Source organism: Myotis daubentonii, chromosome 1 (assembly GCF_963259705.1).
Source record: "Myotis daubentonii chromosome 1, mMyoDau2.1, whole genome shotgun sequence".
Taxonomy (NCBI): Eukaryota; Metazoa; Chordata; class Mammalia; order Chiroptera; family Vespertilionidae; genus Myotis; species Myotis daubentonii.
Window position 1 is genome coordinate 93540856 of NC_081840.1, and position 15677 is coordinate 93556532.

Genomic DNA, 15677 nt, shown 5'->3' on the forward strand with positions numbered 1-15677 from the left:
TGACTCTTTCTATACTCCTCACCAATAAATTCTAAAATCTCTTCGTTTCCTTGCAGAGCGCAGATGGGTAAGTTTCAGGTACTGGTTTTTCCTAAAACTTGCCTAAAACCAGTGAGTCTCGCCCTTGGACATCCTGGATCTGAAGGCAAGGAGGGGCTGGCCAGGAGGGTCCCCGACACACAGGAGTATTTATAACAAGATCGACCCCAGGGAGCTGCAGCCACAGGCCGGCGGGCTGCAGCGCCAGGACTCCTCGTCCCCCCACCCCCCCCCCCCCACCCCCGAGGCTGGCTCAAGGACCCCGGGGAGCCGGCGGGGCTGGGCCGAGGGTGCCGCGGCCTCCGGCTCCTCCTCGGGGCGCGCGCGGCCAGGTGGGTGGGTGGCGGCGGCCGGGCCCCGGGGATGGCCGCGGCCGCGCTCCGCCAGCAGGTGGCCCCGGGGTCCAGCGGCGCCGCCCCCTCCCGGCGCCCCTCCTCCCGCGGGGGCGGTCAGCGCCCCGACCCGGCTCGCACCCGCCGCCGCCGCCGCCTCCGGCCCGCCCGCCGCGTCCCCGGGGCCGCGCTCGCCGCCGCCGCCGCCCCCGCCGCGCCCCGAGCTGCGCCCAGGCCGGCCCGCGGCGACACCCCGGGGCGCCCGCCGCCCCCGCCCCCAACTCGCTCCCCCACGGAAAGTTCGGCTCCGGCCGCGTTTTTCCCCGAAGCCGGGAAGGAGCCGGGGTCGGGGGGCGTGCGGAGGGGCCCGGGCGGCGGCCGGGAGGGGGCAACTTCTCCCGGGAAAGCGCTTCCCGCCGAGCCCCGCGCGCCGCAGCCCCCGCGAGGGTTCCAGGCGGCTCTTCCCTTCCCCCGGCCTCCCCCCTGCGGAGCCCGGAGACGGACCTTGGTCCCGGCGCCCCCGCCGCCGGGTGACCCGCCGCCCGGCCGCGGCGCTGGCCCCGCACCATGGAGTTCTCCGAGAGGAAGAGGAGCAGGAAATCCCAGAGCTTCAAACTGCTCCGCGGAGGTGAGCGCGCCGGGCGAGCAAGGACGTGGCGCCGCGTCCACAGCCCCGCGCGGCCCGCGCCCCTGCCGGGCTCCGGGACCCCCGAGTTCCCTCCCGCGGGCGCCGCGGCCGCGCACCCCGGGAGGCGAGCAAAGTTGTCCGGGGGAGGCGGGAGGTTGTCGTTCCAGGTAAACAAGTCGGAGGCCACTAAGGAAATTAGCAAACAATGACACTTGGGGAGCCGGGAGCCCTCTTTGGTATTCCGCTCCCGTGGCCAGGTTGGGGGCTGGGGGAGAACTGCCTTTCATCAGGCCGAGCGCACACCGTTCCCCACCGGTGGTTGTGGGCTTGGGGTGGTTGTTGTTTTTTTACCCCCGAAGAGAAAGGAAGAGGGTGGAGGTGATTCTTTTAAGAACGAGAAAGAAGCTCAGGAGCCCTGCAAGCCCATATAAGAATTGTCGATTTCCGAAATCGTTTCTAGGTACGTTATTGGAGTTGCAAAGGTATCTGAGAATAGATCACTTATCAGTCAGATAAGTATCATTTAAAAACAAAACGAAACACCCCAGCCAGTTCCTGATGATTTAACAGGTGTGCACCGCAGTGTCTGGGCTGGGCTGATTTTATCAGGGGAAGGGAAAGTTGAATACTATCATCATTGAACAGTGTGTTCAGTTACTTGTTAGAGTCTTTATTTTCCTGATTTCACTTTTTAAAAAAAAAAAACACACAACAAAAACGGCCAGAACTTAAGAACAGATGTAAAAAATGTCCATGGAAATGCATTGTGTCACTTTAAATGAGAGGCAGGTGACTTATTTTCATGGCACTGTCACAAGTCCTAATACTGAGTTTAGAACCACTCGGTTTAAATATCTTTGTATCAATTTGAGGCCAAAACCAAACCGCAGAACCTGTCCATTTTTCCTTGGTTGCGTTGTCTAACTTTGGTATCAGAGTAGAGAGCAAGGCAATTGTTTTAACAATCTGGGGAAGTCACAGATAAGCTGGTGAAAATTAGAGGGCAATTGCAAGCTAACCTGTCACATCAAATCAATAAAGCTTGCTTTCAGTTGGTCTGAAAATGGTTTTCTTACAGATTTTGAAGATCTGCTTGTATCTGTTTCCCCTGCTTTAGTTTGACACTTCTTAATGGAAGAAGTCTGAAATAGTTTTATGAATTCAAAATATTTGGCTCTGTCTTCTTTCTATGTACATTTTTTCCTAGCAGTGTTGATTACTCAGTCATTTGTACTTTAAAAATCTCTCCATGTATGATTGGCCTATTTGTCTGATTCATTCAGGAACGTAGCTGCCTATTTATGACCTCAGGGAACTTACTACTTTATCTTAAAAGTGAGAGTACTTCTGTAGACCTTGTCCTGTGAGGTTCAAGGCCATAGCAATAGCTGTTAAGAAGGAACTTCTCTTTGCTTACCTAGTTGATCCTACTTTTTTAGAAATAGATTGTGAAAGCACAGGAGCCTCTATAGAGAAACTTGTAAAATATTGTATTTTAAAGTTGACTGACATAGCAAGTTTTTCTTCCTTTTTTTTCTTTCTCCCCCTAAATTATGGGTCTGATTCTTATCTCTGCAGGTGCTTTTTAGAAAATAAACTATTGGGTATTCAAGCACAGTAGCTGAATGCAGAAGACTCTCTTGTGTGAAAGATGGAAATCTTGCTTTCTTATTCCAATTATTCTGTATTTGAAATAACAAGTCAGTATTTTTCCAGTGTGATTGCCTCTAAGCTGCTTAGAGGTGGGGATTTTTCTGGGTAAACTGAGAGTACCAGGTAATTAAAGCATACTGTTATTCATATGCTCATGAAATGGGTTGTGGAGATCAGTTTGGAACCCTCCCCTGGCCTACGATTGGGCACGGTTCTCTTTTCTCTATAAACATCCTTGTCATTTGAAAGAAAAGAAACCTAGTAATTGGCATCTGTGGGCCAAATTTACTCTGAAAACCATGTGGTCAAGCAAAGCTGTTTTCTAAAGTTAAAGTAATATGTCAAGTTTGTGTACTTCAGAGTAAGCAAAATCTTAGGGATTATTAGTAACTACAAATTCTGTGATTGACCGAGTTCTGGAAAATTATATTTGTGGAATAAAGTATAGATTACCCATAGTATATAGAATGAGATTCTAGTCTGTATTGTTTGTTCATATTGTGTAGGTCATTAGAATTCTAATTTTTGGTTGTTTTCTCATCCCAGATTATCACCATGAGGTATATAAGATGTCAGAATTCAACAGTGATGTCAATGGGGAGGCCAAAGAGACACAACCCATTTTTTTAGGTAGGTTCTTATGTCAGTTAATTCCTCAGTAAAACAAGGTGGCCATTTGCAATTAGGGGAGGGGGAAGGGATTGTGCCAGAATGGGAAATGTCTGCCATTGCTTAATGTATGACATTCTTTTCAAGACCTTTTATTTTACAGATTGCCAATATATCCCTTATTAACGTTGGTAAAAGTTGTAATTTCAGACATAAATGTTTATTAGTGTCTACACACAGTGCTAATTATCACTCACTTCCAGAGCCAGATGCTGACGGTGCAGTTTTGTCGCTCTGTGCTCACCCCATTTACATTGCATATTCGCTGGCACGCTTCGCTGGCAATAGTTTGTGTAATTGGGGTATTACATCTTTGACATCTGGATAACAGAAATTCAATTTCCAGGAAGCCGCTATTTGTTTGGTTTTGCTCCTGCCTTGGGTGGGATAGAGGATTAATATGCTGTCTTATTATTATGTCCCTTCACCTTTCTGGCCTGGTTGCTAATCCTGCCATGACAAGATTAAATTAAATCTACAGTCAAAAAGCATAAGGAAAATAAAAGTGTGATTGTCTGCCTAACCCCCTCTTGATAGTGCTAGTTATCATTGCGCAGCTCCTCATTTTCCTGGCTTTGTGTTCTTTTCATGACAACATTTGGGGTCAGAGACTGGCCATGCTTTGCTTTCACTGTCCTCATTCCTAGCGCAGCTCAGGGACAGAGAGCAAAAGCAGCTTCTCTGAGACCTTTTGACAAATGCAGCTGCATGATGAATGAGTAGGTAGCCCCAGATGTTGTCACTCTTTCCGTGTGCAGTTTTTGGCACCTAGCATGTGCAGGATCTGCAGACCAGGAGCCCAAAATTAGGATGTTGCCTCTAGGAGTGAAGGACCCATAAAATCAGAGTGGAGAGTAAATGGTGGCATTTGGCTCTGACCTTGCCCATCCTGGACGCCTCTCCATGGCTGGTAGGGGGAGGACTGGATGCTGCACAGTAAGGAGCAGAGAATGGGGGCAAGTGTGGGCAAGAGTAATTAAAAGCAAAGGTCAGAATGGGGGAGAGTTGATAGAGTTTAAGGAAGCAGATTACTGCTCAGACCCAGGGTGAGTAGTGCTACAAAGGAAAACAATGTGAAAACAATGTGAAAGGTGGCTTAGTGGTCTGTCACCAGGATTCTCTTTTTTGCTTTGAGGAAGAGAAAGGGTGGGTGACAAAGGACGGAGAAATCAAACAGACACTTACTAGAGGTAAAATAGGAGGGACATAGCATTTCATACACAAGTGATCATTGAAGGTACATGGATCTTTCCATCGAGAGAGAGAGAATATTACTGAGGCCAGCATTGCTCTCAGCACCGTTTACTCTTAAGAGAACCAAAAATGAAAAGGTTAATAGTCAAGTGAAATGCTATGACCCAGAGAGAGAATATTCTTGAATTGTACTCTTTCCAGTTTCTTAAACTTAATCAGATGGAATTCTGTATTTTTGGTTCCCTCAACTTGATTGGTTAGAATTTTATATCTAGATACCCACTCGATTTATCCATTTGAAATGAAGAATTTGCCTATTAGTAAAAAATTTGCATTTATCATAAAAATGGAGCAGCATGCCTTTGGTTTAGTATGCTCCAGTGAAGCAGGTCCCCCCCCCCCCCCCCCCGTCAGCTGTGTACTTGGAAAATAGTAAGGATGCTTTACAGTAGGTTAATTCTGGGTCTGAGAGAGTGGAGGATGAAGAACAAGAAGATACTAGTGCTCAAAATTCAGTAAAATGTACACTCTTGAAGGGGGAGTAATTGCTGCTTTCATTTTTCCTATCTCAAGTCTAGGAAGATAAGAGAACATCAGCGACAGACCAGGGTTGGGATAAGCTTTCAAAATTGGGCAGGAAGGCCTCAGACATCAGGAGACAAAAGACTGAACAGCATGAAAGTGTGCCTGGGTTACTTTTCAATCTTTCATTCATTCTGGGCAAGAATTGATATGGTTGCTAAAGAACATTTTTATTTTATCAGGTCAGTTTTTTAAGTGGAAAAGCAAGTGATTACACAAGCATAATTTCTAGGGCAATTGGGAATAGTTATGGATAGCATATAAAATTAAGAATTTTGTCGTTGACCTTGTTAGAAAATGGACATTTGTTTTAGTTTGTAATTACTCTTCTGAAAACATAGAGTTAAATCATGTTTGTTTTGTAAGTCACCAGCATCTACCCATAATAGCACTACAGTACAGAGATCAGTGGAAGGTTTATGACATCCAAGGAAGTTTGTTAGCAAAACACCAGAAGAACTGTTTCACCCATAATGCAGCCCTAAAACATGGCCCTCAGGTTTTTGTTCAGCATTTTCCGTGTTCACACGTGTGTCATCCATGATGCTATCTGCACTTAAAAGATTGAAGGTCATGTCTTGGGGAAAGAGAGTGCTCCAGAATGTTGCCGAGGTCCCCACAGGAAATCTATCCTCTGCAGTGTTTTTAAGCTGTTGACTATAGGGTGTCCGACACGGGAGGACACTCAGTAGCAGGAGTAGCTGGGCTGTGTGCTTTGGGAACCACACATGTTAGTGTGATAACAGGGCTAGCATCGGTCAGTTACTTTACCCTGAGCGCATTGACTTTGTCAGGCTGGCTGTGGTGGACTATTGTAATTCACTTTAATCAATTCAACAGGTGTTTGTAGGGAAAAACTATGAACTGAGCACTCTTCTGAAAAGGAAGTGGGTTTGGGGGTAACAAAATAAATGGATAGGGCGGGGTCCCTGCTCTCAAGGATAAAAATCCAGTCGGAGAGAGAGGACAAATTCAGGACACAGTGAAGGAACAAGATTCAGTAATCATAACACCTACAGTTGTTTGAGCACTTACTGTATGCACAGCCTTGAGTTGAGTACTTTATGAGAATGATGTCATTTCCTCTGAGAGCAAATCTGTAAGAGTCGTTATCGTCCCGGTTTTGTAGATGAGACTTAGAGATGCTAGGTAGGCACTAGAGGTTTCAAATAGCAAATGCTATCGCTGGGATCCCCTGCAGGTCCGCCGGAGCTGTAAACACCCCACTGTGCTACCTTCCTGTGCGACTGATAATTAAATGACAGTTGTGAACCATTGAGGCAAGGGCAAAAGCAGAGTTGGAAGGGAAGGATCCAGTTCAGGTTCTGGTGGAGCATTACTGAGAGGCTAGACCTTGAACTATGGAAAGACTTGGATGAAGGGGATTTGGACAAGATTGCAGGTGGGAGGGGTGGTGTGAGCCACAGCTGAGGAAAAGGGTCATTATAACCAGACTTGAAGTGTGGGCTGCGCTTCGCAGTTCAGATCGTGCTTTCACATCTGCCGTCTCATGATTTTCACAGTGTTCTTGCAAGGTAGTTAGGGTGGGTGTTATCAGTCCTGCTACCCAGCAGAGGAAACAAGCTCAGAGTTAAAGTGAGTTGCTAATAAACAGCAGAACCTGGAGCAAACCCAAATCTCCTGTCCAAAGATCTGTTTCTTCTAGCAAGTTGAGCCAGGCAAGTTCAAGGATCATCGAAGAAACCTTAGCTGGTAGCAAGGCACTTTTAGAAAGCATTTTAACGAGGCAGTTAATTAACTTATTCAGAACAATAACAGAAACACTTAATAAAATCTCTTTGTTTACATTGTATGTTGGTTTTTTATTATTATAGTATATAAATTTTAACTGTCTATTTTCCAGGTGTTCATTGTTAGTCATTTATTTACTTAACAAATTTTTTTTTGGTTGATCCTCACCCAAGGATATTTTTCCATTGATTTTTAGAGAGAGTGGAAGGGAAGGGGAGGGACAGAGAGAGTTAGCATCGATATGAGAGAGAGACATCTATTGGTTGCCTCCAAGGCTGGGGATCAGTTGAACCTGGAACCCTTCCCTTCAGTCAGTGGGACAACACTCTATCCACTGAGTCAAACCGGCGAGGGCGCCCTGTTCTTTTTAATATTTGGTTCAGCTATACAACTTTTAGAAAATGAAGTACAGGTGTAGTAGTAGCCATGCCAAGTGAGCCGGGTTGAGATCTCTGAACTTTAAAAAAAAATACTTTTATTGATTTCAAAGAGGAAGGGAGATAGAGAGAGAGAAACATCAGGGATGAGACAGAATCATTGATGGGCCGCCTCCTGCATGTGCCCCCCACTGGGAATCGAGCCCACAACCCGGTCATATGCCCTGACCAGGAATCGAACCATGAACTCCTGGTTCATAGGTCGATGCTCAACCACAGAGCCACACCTGGCCAGGCTAGATCTCCGAACTTTTGAGTCTGTTTTCAGTGGCTTTCCTGAGGACAGCTGCCCCCACAAGGGTCCCCAGAGTCTCCTAAAAAATGACCCACTTGAAAAATTCCTTCCCACTTTTCCAAGTGAGAGAATTAGGCCCTGATCACAGTGTGATTCTCCTTCCTGGGAAGTGGATGGGTCCATGTTTGAGAGTGGGGGCTCTCCCCCTAGAGCCCACTTGCCTGGGTACCTTCCTGTTCTTGTTTGGCCTCAAAGGGCTTGGGAGCTGGGCCTCCTTCCAAGCTCTAATGTTTCCACTGTCTCTGTGGCTGGAGTTCTCAGAGTGGGAAGAAGCCTCAAATAAAATGAAGATCCAAGCCTTAGCTGGCTTGCTTAGTTGGTTGCAGTGGTTGGCAAACTGCGGCTCGCGAGCCACATGTGGCTCTTTGGCCCCTTGAGTGTGGCTCTTCCACAAAATACCTACTTCTGGACATGGGCCACAAAGTTTCAATCGCACTGTACATGAGCGCCTGCACGTGGTATTTTGTGGAAGAGCCACACTTAAGGGGCCAAAGAGCTGCATGTGGCTCGCAAGCCACAGTTTGCCGACCACTGGTTGGTTGGAACATGGTCCTATACACCAAAGGATGCAGGCTCGAGCCCTGGTTGGGGTTACCGGAGGCAACGGATCAATGTTTTTCTCTTCTCTCATCTCTCTCTCTCTCTCTCTCTCTCTCTCTCTCTCTCTCTCTCTCTCTCTCTCGTCAGCAAAAAATATATGCTCTGGAGAGGATTTTAATAACAAATGGAAGGCCCAATAGAGAGAAAAAGAAAGAACCTTCCCCCCACCAAACCGCGCCCTCAAAAAAGCACATCATTTGGAAATAAGAGTGTTTCTTCTCTGCTTCTCTCTAAAGCTCCATGCTCAGCACCATGGCCTACTATGTCCCCATGTCCCTGACCTCTTTCATGTCAGTTCTCACCTTTTTTGGTGGTGGAGTGAAGGAGACAGAGCAGTAAGAGTGGCTCTTGAGGTTAGGAATGTGGCCAATAATAGTAGGTGTCATTTATGGAGAGCTAGCTGTGTGTCAGGCACTATGTGACCAACTTCCTGTATGTTGTCCCATTAATTGTCCCAAGAAAGTTATTATCATTTCCCATTTATGGGTGAGGAATTTGAGGAGTTCACACAGTTACTCAGTGACAGAACCAGGATAAAACCAGGGTTTGTCTGTCTCCAGAATCATGCCCTTAACCCCATGAAATGCTTTGTTTAATGCACTCCCCTGTGGAACCCCCCAATATGTCAAACAGGTAAAAGAGGATGGGGCTGCTTGAAGCAGGTCGAGGAGACGCAGAGCACCTTGTACCATGTCCCACATTCCTCTGCCTCCCCATCCCTGCGGGCCTCTACAGAACTTGTAGGGTACCCTCATCACAATTTTAAAACCTCTATCTAGATTGTTTCCAAAGTTTCCTGCAACACTAAAAGCATATCTGGTTGTACTATGGATCCAAAACATGGCTTCAAAATTATTCTAGGGTTAGCATACATTTTCTCCTTTAAAAAAAGGATCTAAATCTTAATTTTTATGCCATCTGTTAACTTACTAACTAGTTACCTTGTAAATGAGAAGTCATGATAGCCCTCCATGTTTAGTTTTGCTTTATAAGTTTTTATTTTAGTTGTTTAAAAGGCATTTAGAACTTCAAGAGTGATTTTTATATGCAATGTTGTTTTAAAGTTTGACTAATCTCATAAAACTGCAGTACTCTTCATTATGAGACAACCTGAAAGTCCATTGGATGTTCTTCAACACCACAGACAGGCTGGCTTTGGTCCCTTTTCACTTTGCCTATTTTTAAGAATAGGACCTATTGTTTTGGATTATTACCTGAGAATTTAATGAATTCACTCCTGGATGCAGGAGATAAGAAAACATTTAATTCATAACTTATATTAACCAATGTAGTAAAAAAAAAAAATGACGTGGCCCCCCCCCACCCCCTCCCCACACACACACAATGATTGCAAGCAAAGTGAAAGATGAGAGAGCCTCTTGAGGAAACTTCAGCACTGATGGCATCTTTGAACATAAGTGCACAGATTAACCTGTTTCTGTAGTCGCAGATGCAGACTTAGTCATTCTTAGATATTACTTACTGCCCAGAGTTTGGGAGGCATTTGCAGTTAGGCCTGTCTTACTAAACACTTAGTTAATATCACAACTACATCATAAGGTCTGTGTTGTATCTGTTACACAAATGGGTAGCTGAGCTCAAAGAGGGAAGTGATTTGCCCAAGGTCTCACAGTAATTAGTAGTTCCATCCAGTTCTTCACTCCTCACTATGTCAGAGCTGCCTGCAGTCCTGATCCCTCCCCTTCTAACCACGCGGACTGATCTTAATCATAACCCCCACTCCTCTCCCCAACAGAATGGGACTTCAGATGTGAAGGGGAACCATAGATAGAAGGAGAAGGGTGGACATGGGACAGCCCCAGGACCCATTTGGGAAGAGAGAAACTGAGGTTTGTTTAACATCTGTTGTATGCTGGGCACTTCCCATTCTGTATCTTATTTACCCTTTGCCCCAATTCTGAGAAGAGACTGTTATGTCCATTTTCAGATGAAATGCCAGTTTGCCTAAGGTCAGATAGCTCGTAGATAGGAGCCTGGATTTGGACTTGGCTTACTACATTTCTTTGTACTTGGCCATGCAGCCTTTGAGAAAGTGAAGTCCCACTCACTTCCCTCCTTTGCTGTTGGCTATTTCTAACCTTCTAGCCTTATTTCCCTCCTCCTCCTCTCTAAAAACATTGGCTTGTATCCAACTGTTCTCTCATCACTCTTTCCTGAAGCATCTTTCCTGTTCTCATCTTGGTGCCTTTCACCATCTAAGTTTCTCTATACCAGTCTCCTCCCATGTCTTACCCCAGTCTGCACTTCATCTATTACAAACCTGTCTCTCCTATCAGTCTTTAAAGCCCAATTCAAACATTACCCAGGAGCCTTTTCAGGTTATAAAGCATAGTAGAGACAAGTCAGGTTTAAAGTCAGAAAATCTTGGTTGGGATCTCAGGTGAACAGGTAATAACACCTTGGACAAAACTCTTGAAGGTTTTATCTTCTGTGATAGTAACATTGCCCCCCCCCCATCATCTTTCCCTACAGCATATAGGAACTCCTAGGTGGTAAGACACTTTTTCAAAGTAGAAAATGCTGTATTCTTGTTATTATCCCCTTCTCTTTCTTCTTCTGAATTGGAAGGTATCAAGAAAAAGTTCAAATCTTTGTTACCTAAATGCATGAGTATATTGGACTATGTTGTATAGCATTCTGAAGATTTGTTTTAAAATATACTGCTATGTTGAGACTTTAATGACGTTTAGTGAGCCAAGCTACAATATGCTGTATTTAACTGGAAGAAGCTTTATAAAGATACTCAACTAACATAGAAATTTGGGGTTTCTGATGTTGATTTGTGAGATTCAACTTGAAATCTTTTTGAAAGCTAGCTCCATGTTGAAAAGCAAAATTGAAAAATAGCATATGCTCTGTCGGTTCAGAATTCTGCTATAATATTGAGGTGCTTAACACAATATTGGCCTGTTTATAACTTGATTTTGGCATTGTCTAGTTCTCCCATCCACAGGAGGCAAGCATTTCTTAAATTTCCCATCTTAATTTAAGAAAACAAAGCCATGCATTAACCAAGATAACTTGGCAGAAGTCACGTTTGCGTGGGAACAGTCCCTGCACACAGCTGCACATAGTGGGGCCTGCTCCCCAAGGCAGTGTCTTGAGGGACAGCTGCCTCCTCCTGTCTCTCATAAAGGCTGGTGTGGCTTAGCCCCACCCCATGATGGATACGTGTGATGTATTGTGATAGTTTGCTTTTCCTCCACCAATCTTGACCAAAGCATTAAAAAATCCCACGAAGGACAGACTCTAAGGAGATATGTTAACAATTTAGCCTTTCTGGTTCCCATGGGAATATGGATTTTTACTTTTGGAAGAGAATAACATGGCCATCTATAAGATAAAATAAAGATGTGGGAACAGTGTGTTTTGCATCTTAAGGTTAAAAATAGATCTAGGAGTTTACATGGCAAGTCTGTTATTCTTATAAGTCAGCAGATGATTGGAGAGAACATTCCCTGGAAAGGTGTGTAACAGCAGTGGCAGGGGTGGGCTGTGGGTGGGGAGAGGAGCAGACGGAACCTGCAATGGTTTATCTGGCTGCCTTTATCCTCCTGGTGCACGTGCACGACTCTGAGGGTTGCTCTCCTGCCTGAGCTCCTTGGTCGTCTGTGGCTTTCAGATTAGGACCCGGACTCGTAGGCATAACCAATAAGACCATGCTTGCACTGCCACCTGTCTACTTGGAGCTTCCCTGTGACGCTTCCCTCTGCCCTTTGGGCGTCAGCCACACCAAACCTCTTTTCTTTTTTTTTTTTTTTTTTTTTTTTTAATTGCTTAAAGTATTACAAAGGGTATTAGATATGTATCCATTTTATCCCCCCGCCCTAGACAAACCTCTTTTCTTGCCTGCAGGGGCCCCACTTCCTCTCTTGAGGCCAGTCACTTCCTCACCTCAGTGGCTGCACATGCCACCTCCTCTGTTTGGATTCCACACTTGCACCTTCCTCCCTCTCCTTTTCTTGGCCCTCTGTTAATCCCTAAAGTCTCCAAGTTGAGGTCATCTCCTCCAGGTAATCTTCTCTGATTCCCTCTCACCCGCCCTTCCACAGATCCTGAGCATGTCTCTCACAAAGTGTATTACATACCTCTGTCGCTGGGTTGGAAACTCCGAAGATCATCTCAGTGTCCACACTGCCCAGCACCATGTTGGTCACATAACAAACATCAATAGATGCTCAGTGAATGAGTGAGGAGTCCACCTTTCAATTTAAAATAAAGTGGCCAAGTCATCCATTTTTAAACTTTATTATCCAACTCATATCTCTAAGCTCCCACCCTGTCTTTCAAGGTGAAAATTTATACATCCTCTTACTAGCTAACTGGACCTCACAAATCAGGAGTAAAATATGTCAATACTGACAAGGGAATGTTTATTTTTCATCACGTATTTTTTCTTTTTCATTTGGTTAATGGGAGACCCTTTCTGCCATGGAGCTCTGAAATAGGATGCACCAGTGTGCCCTCGTGTGCCAGCCCCTCTAGGGCCTTGCAGACTCCCTGCACGAAGCGCAGGTGCCTCTGGACTATCGCAGTACTGTGGCCCTGGCATCTGCTCTGCTGGTCTCTGCCTAAGGATCCTTTATATCCCTCAGGTCTTAGCTTGAATCCCTGTAGGACAAGACCTCGAGTTTACTGTGTTCTTAGTGCACAATACTTGGCACAGAGTAGACTCTGAATAAGTAATTTTGAATAAATTAATGAGAACCATTTAAAATATCTTGAAATTGCCCTGGCTGGTATGGCTTAGTTGGTTGACTGTTGTCTCAAGCACCAAAAAGATTTGCCATTGCTGTCTGAGTGGAACGGTCTGTTGAGTTGGGACAATCTTGTGCAGGACTGTCACATATTGCAGAAGGTCTTGATTCCAGCCTCTGAGTATTGGCTATACACACACACACACACACACACACACACACATGTTGGGAGTACGCATCTAGTCATTGTGACAATCAAAAATACCCCTACATATGTGAGCTAGAGTGTGGTCCTTAGCAAGCCAAGGTTGTAGGGTCATTTAGCTTTGAATACCCAAAAAAGCGATTGCATTGCCATAGACCTGAGACTCTTCCCTCACATGTTGTCTCTCAGATGCCCACATGACTGGGGAACAAAGGAGAGACTGTGATGGATCAGTTGACCCCATCACTATACCAAAAGAGAGAGATCAAAGGGCACATTCCATTCATGGTCAGGTTATTGTACCTCCTTTCTGCACAAAGACAGCTTATTACATGCACATTTGATCATATATTATAAAATCATTAAGAAGTTTGGACAGATTTTATTTCAGTATTCCAGACAATCAGTATCCTTATATATAATAATCCATAAAATTATTTTTTTAGTATCGCCTATTTTTTTCAAACGTGTACAAATATACTGTGCTATTTGAATTCCATGGGTTTTACAATGTTTTTTTTACTTGGAAATCAAATTTTATATCTGAAAGGTTAATGGAGAAAACTAATTATGCTATCTGGTAACCAAATGTGTGATGAGACATTTGTCTCTGTAATTAACAGCAAGGAACTTTTATAGTTTCATAAAATTGAATGCTACATAGGATATTCTGTGAGCATTTGTTTGGACGAGGTGTCCAAAACAGAGATGTTTATGGATGATATAAAGTTGAACCGAAATGTAATGCAGGTGCCTGTGCATCTCCCAGCATTTCTCATTGTTGAAATGGAAGCCAGAAGATTAATAACTTTAGTTTGTCATGATAAAATAAGTAATGTGTTCTTGGAACAGTGGTACAGCACATAAGTTACTCAGTAATTCCAAGAATTTATTCTGTTCCAGGAATAATATCTTTAACAATTTATTTCTACGGAAGAAGTTGATGCAACATAATAGCCTATGAAGTTGCTTGTATGGCTAATGGAATTATATCTCACATACGACTTTATACCTACATATAAAATGTAAAGAACCCCTAAAAAATGCAAGGTCAAGGTACAACATAAAAGTAAAAAGTCAGGAGATGCAAAAGTTAAAGTTCTTCTGTGAACATTAATTCATTCTCATTGCACATATATAATTTTTCAATTACTAGCAAGACTTTAATGGGCACCTTCGTAAGTACTGCATGAAATACGGTTCAGGAAAAGTTGCTACAGGAATGTTAGCTTCAGCATTCTGTAAGTCTGCTGTTCCACTGTTTGTTCTGGAAGAGAGAACATGATGCTTGGAGCAACAGCAGATGTGTGGCCCAGACCTGATGTCTTCCTCTGGTTTATGTTGGTCATTTTGGGCAAGCGACTTAGTCTTTTCCTTTGTCAAATGGGAGAAACAACTTCCTATCTATCCTCTTTGATGAACTGAGAAGACAATGACGAGGCAGGCTCCTTTGGGAAAGCTTTCATAAGAAGAAATGATGAATCTAGGCACCACGAGGGCCTCTGCTTGCCACCACCACACAATTCCATAGAAACGAGAAATTCTTTCAGAGGTGTCACCGGTGTGGGTTTATGTCTTGCGCATCATTGGTTTTTGCACATAGTTTTTTTTTCTTTAGCTTTCCTCAACTGTGGCTTCCTGTCATATCTGATACTAGAATTAGCTTATTCTTGTATTAATTTTGTAGGTATTTATTGAGTAGCCATTAGTGGCAGGCTAGGACGATTTAAAGCCTATTAGGTTGTCACAAAAGAAAATTAAGGATTCTACAGGAACATGGAATGGGGGCCTCCCTAGGCCGGGGGATTAATGGATATGACCCTTGAGAACATGACATTTAAGCTGACTCTTGAAGGATAAGTCTAGGGTTGGGGCTGAGGATGTGTGTGACTCCAGGAAGTGAGAGCACTTCTGAGACCTTGCTATATGTAAAGCAGAGGGCGCTCTGGCTGTCCATTCTAGTCACTAATTAGATTCTGGTTTAATTGTCATGATGTGAGGCCTGGGTACTGGTATTTTAAAGTTGTCCCCATGATCCAAATGTGCAGCCAGACCTGAGAGCCACTAATTTAGGATAAGGCGGGACGTGGCCAGAGCCAAGGCTGCAGAAAGAGGCGAGGGAAGCCTGATGCGGAGGGCCACTGTGTAAGCCGGGTGGGGAGCAGGGCTCCACCCTGAGTTGTTGGCATTCTGCTGAGCTAAGTCATGTACTGAGATTTGCATGTTTGAAAGATCACTCTGACTTCAGGGGGAAGCAACACTGAAGGCCTTTGGCAGTAGCCCCATCAAATGATAATGGGAGAGTGGAGAGAAATAGAAGGATTCCAAGTAATTCAGAAACTATAACAAACAGAGCTCGGGGATTGTCTGTGAGAGGGAGATGAGGAGAGAGGTAAGTCCACTGTTTCTGGCTTGGACAGCAGAGTAGGTGCTATTTATTAAGGCTTGTAAATGAAGGTCATAAAATAAATTTTGAGCCTTGGCTGGGTGTCTCTGTTGGTGGAGCGTCGTCCAGTCCACCAACAGGTTTGATTCCCAGTCAGGGTACATCCTAGGTGTGGGTTCAATCGCTG

At 44.6% G+C, this 15677-nt stretch overlaps 1 protein-coding gene across 16 annotated transcripts in view; it reads left to right on the forward strand.

Annotated features, from left to right (window-relative positions):
- The first annotated feature begins 862 nt into the window (after positions 1–862).
- Positions 863–15677, forward strand: part of BEND7 (BEN domain containing 7) — an 83393-nt gene continuing 68578 nt past the window's right edge. For 6 of the 16 annotated variants that reach the window (XM_059710968.1, XM_059710960.1, XM_059710965.1 and 3 more), the window contains exons 1-2: positions 1359–1459; positions 3199–3282. In XM_059710968.1, coding sequence (XP_059566951.1) covers positions 3222–3282 — 61 coding nt within the window. In that variant the 5' untranslated portion in view covers positions 1359–1459; positions 3199–3221. Of the gene's footprint in view, positions 1000–1047; positions 1167–1358; positions 1460–2754; positions 2776–3198; positions 3283–15677 lie in introns of those variants that run through there. The other 10 variants (XM_059710973.1, XM_059711014.1, XM_059711027.1 and 7 more) reach the window with 6 other exon arrangements.